The sequence below is a fragment of the Budorcas taxicolor genome, chromosome 2 (genome assembly GCF_023091745.1).
Source record: "Budorcas taxicolor isolate Tak-1 chromosome 2, Takin1.1, whole genome shotgun sequence".
Classification (NCBI taxonomy): domain Eukaryota; kingdom Metazoa; phylum Chordata; class Mammalia; order Artiodactyla; family Bovidae; genus Budorcas; species Budorcas taxicolor.
This window is the reverse complement of record NC_068911.1, coordinates 18,216,886-18,224,733: the sequence shown is the minus strand read 5'-3', so window position 1 is coordinate 18,224,733 and position 7,848 is coordinate 18,216,886. Positions and strand designations below refer to the sequence as shown.

Here is a 7,848-nt window from a genome sequence, read left to right as displayed (position 1 = left end):
CTCTGAGCCTCAGCGGGGACTCAGAGTCAGGCGAAGGTCCTAGGGTACCGGCAGCTGTGTAAAGAAACTGAGATACACGAGGGGAAGGGGGATCTGGCAGAAAGACACTGGATTGTGCATTTGGGTGAGAGAAGGGTCTCAGCGGGGCAAACAGCAGTGGAGACTAGAAACCGGAGAGGCAGTCTGGTACTTGGTCGCCAGGATGAGAAAGGAGACCGTGGAGAAAACAGCTGTCACCCACTTCTCCCCTGACACGCCGTGGCACTGGGGCTGTGAGCTCAGGTGTGTATGGCTCTCTTGGAGCCTCGAGTACCAGCATCTCTGGAGGGTGCCAGGAAATAGCACCTGGGCGGGCTAGCTCTGGCCTGATGCCTTCCTGAGACCCCCAGAGTGACCAACAGTGCCTTCCAGAAGGAAGATGCTGAGCGGAGCCTCAGCTGTTCACGGGGTCTCGCTGTATCTGCTGGTCCTGAAGCTGAAGCTACCTGTGCTGGAGAGGAACAGCACTCTCGTCACTGGCGTGCTCTCTGCCCTTTTTCCTGGACATGCCCCCAGGTGTTCCCTCCAGTTCTTCAGGTCCAGCGTGCCGCATACCTGGGGCAGGTAGGATGGGAATCAAACGAAATATGAGTGTCAATAGGCTCACCATTAATCCCCAGCATCGGGGGCAGCATCGTTTCGCATTCACAAAAGGACAAAGCCAGTCTTGAGCCTAGCTGCTCAGTGCGTGACCCTGCCCGCCCCCTGCCAGTCCCCTAAAGCTAGATTTATCCCTGCTTCCTACAAGAGTCAGCTTCCACCACGCCTCTTTCTCTGGCATCACCACTAAGCCACCAAGATGTCCCTTCCCAGCCAGTCCCTGGGAGGGGAGAAAAGCAGGGCTGTGGGGACAAGTCAGACCACTGTGATGAGCAGTCAAGGGAGAGAGTCATTGTGCTCAAAAATCCAAATGCGTGTTTATAAAAAGCCCCCAACATGGTTATGATACAAACCTGAGGATGCACAGTCCACTCATTCAGTAGAGACTCAGTGAGCATCCATCATGTGCCAGCATTATGCTGGGCATCAGGGCAGAACAGAAAACAGGAAACCAAAATTTCTGCCCTCACAAGGTTGGCACTGCTGCAGAGGGAATGTATGGCAATAACCAATACACAAACATAACCGCAAATTGTAACGAAAGCCATAAGGCCAGTAAATCAGGGTGTGCCATAAACAACAACAGAGGGACCTGCTTGGGGAGGCCAGGGAAAGTTTACTGAGGAACACTGGAGCTGAAACCTGAAGGGACCAAGGGAAGAGCACTCCAGGTGGTGGGAAGCACCAGTGCAAAGGCTCTGGGGCAGATAAGAGCTCAGAATAACAAAGTGGCCAGTGTGACTGGGCGTCCAAGGTGACGACAGGGTAGAGTGTGACACGGGATGAGGTTGAGAGAGAGTCAGAGCTGGACCAGGCAGGGCCATGGGAAAATGGAGGTTAAAACCCTGACTGTGAAATTCTCTGCAGTCCTCAGGAGCACAGAGCTGAGCGAGGTGCAGAAGCTCAGAAAATGACAAGATGTGAAGAAACACACAGAGCTCATAAAGGTCTCAGCTGGGATGCAAAGGCAGGTCTCCTGACCCGGCAAAGCAGAGACCACAGGCCCCTTTGAAAGTGGTTCTCAGCCCTTCTGCACTGGAGCCTCCTTTCTGCCCAACTGCAGCCCCTGATGCCCCAGGTGCCAGCACAGCATTGTTCTCCCTCCTGCCCCGCCCACCTGCATCACAGGCACCATCACCATGGGAACCAACACAGCCAATCAGAACCCTCCCTTTTCAAGGGGACCTCTGTAAATTGAGCCTGCTCTGCCCAGACACACCACATCCAACTCCCAGAGGCCTCCAGGGCCCCCTCCTCCTGGAGAAACCAAGTCAGTTGCCCCCCACTTTCCTCCAGGGCAGGCAAGGGGAGCCTCCCAGCAGGGAGGCTCAGCAAGCGGGTGCAGGTCTACAGTCACCCAGCCTAGAGCCCCAGCCCCCCGCATGGCCACGCCATGATGCAGAAGCCACGCAGGCGCCCCTGAGAGATTCCAGCGGTCACCTGGGAAACACCGTGAGCCACGAGAGCAGCGTCCTGTCAAGCCTGCAACACTCCAGCCTAGTGCAATGCATTGACATCAGCCGGCTGAGCAGCGGGTACGCAGGGGATGAGGAGAACAGCGAAGTCAGCTTGCCGGGCAGCCATCAAATCGTGCGGTTGAGCAGAAGGCCCCACACCCAGGCAGGTGGTGCCCAGAACAGCCAGGTGTGCGCCATCTACTCTCCCAAGCAGCTGAAGAGACGACTGGCCCGCCAAGCCAAAACCACCAAGCAGTCTGGAAGAGAACAGTAAGACCAGCCTGCCCAGGGGCAGCGGGGAGAGCGCGGCCAGCAGCTTCAGTGACATCAGCTTCATCAGCCTGGGCAGCAGTGCCCTAAACTACCAGGTGAGTAGTGGGCTGGTCAGCTCCGTGGGCAGCCTTCCCTCCAGCCAGGCCAGCAACCACCAGAGCGTCAGGGTGGACAGCCACGTGCAAAGCGGGCTGCAGAGCAAAACCAGTCTTCCAGGGGACAAAGCTGGGGACAGCGTGAATGTCAGTGGCCAGGTCGCCAAGGATGAGCAGCCTGCCCAGGTGCACGTGCCTTTATGAGAAGACTTGCCAGCCACTGGGACCTTGAAAAACACATCATGTGAAGACCCAGCAAAGCCAGACTTCACCCAGAGTGGTTATCGCCAACAGAAGTAAGAAAGACCTTTTAAAAGTATACGCTGGGTCAAAATCACCAGTGATTTTGATTTATCTGTAACCACAGCCATCAGCAGAAGAGCCAAATGTTGCCGACTACACTGAGAATCAGCAGTCAGTGATGAGACCATCTACACTGAAAACCATTCTTGGGAAGAACACAATCAAAATCCACCAGTGCTGGGCCCACCTGTGTTAACACCACCAGTGGCAATAACATCAGTCCTGTGAACCCCAGTGACAAGCCGTCCCTGACAGCATCTGTCAGTGACACAGCCATCTGTTAGAGAACCATCTTTGGTGGGATCACCTGTGCCAGAACTCATCCGTGGAGACAACCATTTTCAAGGCAAGTGTCAACTGTTACTAAGAACCATCTGCAGTTAGAAGTTAGAAGAACCTTCCACGATCCATCCCAAGTGAAGAACACCATCTGTAACCAACACCAACCGTGAGGAGCTCAGAAGGCACAACCACCAACCACAGCTGGGATTGTCCATGTCGAGAGCCAGCTGATGCGAGTGGTGTCAGTGGGGAGCTCAGTCCCAAGCATGCTCTGTAACAGGCGGTGCCCACAGGAGCAGGGAGCATCTAGAATGGGCACTCGTGACGACTGCATCAAGGGAGCCCCATCGCCGAGGAGCATCGTCCAAGGAAGATTTACGCTTTCAGTTTTGAACAGTTTCCAGGTAGCTTCAGCTCAGGACCTTCCCAAGAGCAAGTGCTCTTTGGCATCCATCCGTGTCTGCTGGGTCTCAGAGGAGGCAGAGAGACAAGAGGAGAGGCCAGGAATCCACCTTGGCTGAGATGGTTGGGACAGTGCTTCCCGTGGCAGGACAATGCCATGACGAATGCTTAATGGTGACAGGGACCAACTCTGCCGAGAATGGCTGCGATGGGTGAGCTCTGGGCCATTTTAGTGAATGACCCTAAGTGGGTGGGAAGACTGGGGTCTGTGCTCCACCCCTTCTCAGGACATCAGCTCCTTCCCTGGGCTGATCACACAGACTTGGGGGAGAACGAGTACGCCCTCGGAGGGACAGAGGCCAGAACAGTCATGAAGACATCCACTGGGTACCAGAAGGAAAGCTGAGGGGGCACCAAAGTCAATAAAAGGTGTCTGGAGAGGCTGTGTGTGTGTGTGTGTGTGAGTCTGTGTGCGTTCCTGGTGAGGCCACGATCACACTGAAGAATCATGCAGAGAATCAGGCTTAGCCACCAACTTTGCTACGTAATCCTTACACATTCTGAGCCTCAGTTTGCCCGTATGGAAATTGGGACCAATCACCCCTATTTCATATAGACAGGATAGTTTTATAGATTACACAAGAATGTGTATTAAGAACCTGGCTAGGACTGTTTCCTTCCTTCCCTTCTCTTTTCTTGCCCATCTGTAAAATGGGCACAGTGGTTTCACTCAGGCATAAGTTAGGTTGCTATTAGGAAGAAAAGCATTCTTGACAAAAAAAAAAAAAAAAGAGTTGTACCATTTGCTTAGGAGTCAAGATGGCTCAGCAGGTGGTTTTGACGGGTTTGAGGAAGGGTGAGTGGTTTTGGATTTGAGGACGCCACGTGTCTGGATGGGTGGGTCCCTTCTTCTTGAGCATGAGCACCCCTTTGGAGAACAGTCTCCCCCACTTTCCTGCAGGCAAAATCGCTCAGCGTGGCCTGAGCTCCCACGAGCCAGGCAGACAAGAGAAGGGCCCCCGACCCTGCCCAAGTGGCCCTCTGTCTGCCGTGGCTGTGGGGGAAGCTAGGCTGCCTCATCATCCCCAGCACTGTCCTGCCTCCCCTGGGGACATCCCCCTGCGTTCCTGTCTCAGAGGTGAACAGATCCACTGAGGCACAGCAGGACAAGACAACTGCACGCTGGGGCCCTTGGTCAGGCGGCCACAGATTTCTTGGACACCCAAGGCCAAAGCGGAGCCCTCAGCCTTCCCCCGTCCACCTCTCCTCCCTTGTCCCCTCCCTGCAGATGACACCATCACTCCCGATTGTCCAAGCCAGATCCTCGTCACAGTGGTCTGCTCCTCCCCCTCACACACCCCACCAGTCCCTCAGCCTCTCCCACCCCCACCGCTGATTCCCTAACCCAGGCCGTCACCTTCCACCCAGACCAGTGGTTCCCAGTCCTGGCTGCATGTTAGAACCACCTGGGGGACATTTTTTAAGATACAGATGGGCAGGCCACCCCCAGAGACTCCGCCTGGGCACCATCAGTGTTTAAGGTTCCCCAGGGCGCAATGATGCTCAGCCAGGACTGGGCAATGTCACTGACCTTGACCTTTTCCTCCTCTAGCCCACTTTTCAACCTCTGGGGTCAAAACCTGACACCTGCCAGAGCCGGGAAGGTGAGGGGGTCTGGTGTGGCTTAGACATGTGTCCCATCGAAAGAGAAGCCAGCAATGCGGTAGGATTCTATGTAAAATGTCCTGATTTTTAACACATGGGTCACCCCAGTGTTCACAGCAGCACTGTTTATAATAGGCAAGACATGGAAGCAACCTAAATGTCCAGTGACAGAAGAATGGATAAAGATGTGCTGTATATATATATGTAGGTATGATATTTATATACACACAATAGAATACTACTAAGCCATAAAATATAATGAAACAGCACCATTTGAAGCAACATGGTTGGTTGGACCTAGAAATTACCATACAAAGTGAAATAAGCCAGAGAAAGACAAATACCATATAATATCACTTACACATGAAATCTACAGTATGAATCAATGAGCTTATTTACAAAACAGAAACAGACTCTCAGATCTCAAAATCAAACTCACAGTTACCAAAAGGGAAACATGGGGTAAAGTGATAAATTAGGATATTGGGATTAACATATACACACTACTGTATGTAAAACAGATAAAAAAAAAAAAGGACCTATGGTATAACACAGGGAACTCAGTATTCTGTAACAACCTATATGGGAAAAGAATCTGAAAAAGAATGGATAAAGCAAAGACATTACTTCACTGACAAAGGTCTGCCTAGATAAAGCTATGGTTTTTCCAGTTATCGTGTATGGATGTGTGACTTAGACCATAGAGAAAGCTGAGCACCAGAGAACTGATGCTTTTTTTGAACTGTGGTGTTGGAGAAGACTCTTGAGAGTCCCTTGGACTGCAAGATCAAACAAGTCAACTCTAAAGGAAATCAGTCCTGAATATTCATTGGAAGGACTGATGCTGAAGCTGAAACTCCAATACTTTGGCCACCTGATGCGAAGAACTGACTCACTGGAAAAGACCTTGATGCTGGGAAAGACTGAAGGCAGGAGGAGAAGGGGATAACAGAGGATGAGATGGTTGGATGGCATCACCGACTCAATGGATATGAGTTTAAGCAAGCTCCGGGAGTTGGTGATGGACAGGGAGGCCTGGCGTGCTGCAGTCCCTGGGGCCGCAAAGAGTCAAGACATGACTGAGCGACTGAATTGAACTAATATATAAAATACATATAACAAATATGTATATAGTATTATATACACAAAACTGATTCACTTCCCTGCGAACTCGAAACTAGCACAACACTGAAAATCAACTATCCTTCAACACAAATTTTTAAAAAATAAGACAGATCGACTGTTCTAAACCTCAAAAAATAAGTAAGAGTCACAGATTCAAAAACAGTTTAAAGAGGGAGCAAATGAAAACATTTCTAAAGGCAGGGCCAGGCCCACACACCCAATGGTTTTTGCCACTAACCAGAAACCAGAGTGATTTTTCAGAAACAAAAAGATGGCTTATAGTCCTTGACTGGTTAAAAACTTTCCAATTTTCCCACTGTCCAAAGAATTTGTCATGACGTTCAAGGCTCTTCACAAACCGACATAAATAAGTTTTCTCCACCTCAACTCCAGCTGCTTCCCCCTAAACCTGTAGGTACTGTCTCAAACCTAAGTTCAAGCCTCTGGGTCTTTCCACCTGATCTTTCCTCTGTCTGCCATAACTTCCATGCACTATAATCTCCACACATTATACTTCACCCTTTTTAGTGCACAGTTCTGATTTTTTTTTTATTGAAGGATAATTGCTTTACAAAGGTGTGTTGATTTCTGCTGTAAAGCAAAGTGAACCAGCCATCTGCACGCATATAACCCTCCCTCTTGAGCCTCCCTCCCAGCACCGCCCCCCCGCCCCGCCATCTCACCTTTAATAGGTCGTCCCAGATCTCCGAGCTGAGATCCCTGCACTATAGACACTTGCTATTTTACACATTCAGTTCAGATCAGCTCAGTCGCTCAGTCGTGTCCGACTCTTTGGACCCCATGGACTACAGCCCGCCAGGCTTGCTGCGTACATGTCAACGCCACTCTGTCAATTTGTCCCTCCCTCTCCTTCCCCTGTTATGTCCAAAAGTCCATTATTTACCCCTGCATCTCCATTCCTATACGACTTTCCTAGATTCCATACATATGTGTTCACATACCGAATTTGCTTTTCTCTTTCTGACTCACTTCACTCTAACAGGCACTAGGTTCAATAGAGTTCTATGATTATTCACACACACACAAAAGCAGTTGTGTATGCACCACCACTCCCCACAACACCAACTAGTTCCATCACCCCCCAAAATCCCCTCGTGCCCCTTTATATCCATCCCTCCTCCCACCCCCGCAATCACCGACCACTTTTCTGTCCCTACCATTTCCCAGAAACTCACATACGTGGAATCACACAGTTTGAGCCTGGCTGCTTTCACTTAGCTAACGCATTTGTGGCCCGCTAACATCGTTTGTATTTATCTGGAATAGGATCCATGATGAACCCTCTAACAAACGTTGATGCACTAGATTTTGTGCCAATATAAGTTTATCAGTTCACTTAAGTGAATATCTAGGAGGGAAATGGCTGAATAGTATAATCACAAGCATGCTTCACTTTATAGAAACTGCCAACTCCAGGGTCCCCCAAGACTCTGGCCATAGATCAGTAGTGCTCTGCGGCCTCTTAGAAACTGGGCTGCACAGCAGGAGTCAAGCAGCAGGCAAGTGAGCAAAATTCCACTTATATTTACAGCTGCTCAGCATCGCTCACATTACTGCCTGAGCTCTACCACCTGTCAGGTCAGTGG

At 50.7% G+C, this 7,848-nt stretch overlaps 1 protein-coding gene across 1 annotated transcript; it reads left to right on the top strand.

The window, feature by feature from the left end:
- Window positions 1-202: 202 nt before the first annotated feature.
- C2H16orf82 (chromosome 2 C16orf82 homolog) lies at window positions 203-2,668 on the top strand. Its single transcript, XM_052652200.1, has 3 exons — window positions 203-282; window positions 1,875-2,366; window positions 2,509-2,668. The coding sequence occupies exons 1-3, from the start codon at window positions 203-205 to the stop codon at window positions 2,666-2,668; spliced, it is 732 nt and encodes a 243-aa protein (XP_052508160.1).
- Window positions 2,669-7,848: the final 5,180 nt, after the last annotated feature.

Bases quoted from the DNA above. Each gene is read 5' to 3' on its own strand.
- C2H16orf82 (XM_052652200.1), top strand. From the start codon at position 203: ATGAGAAAGGAGACCGTGGAGAAAACAGCTGTCACCCACTTCTCCCCT. The intron at 283-1,874 runs GTGTGTATGGCT...TCCAACTCCCAG, and splicing joins CACTGGGGCTGTGAGCTCAG to AGGCCTCCAGGGCCCCCTCC. The intron at 2,367-2,508 runs GTAAGACCAGCC...CCTTCCCTCCAG, and splicing joins AAGCAGTCTGGAAGAGAACA to CCAGGCCAGCAACCACCAGA.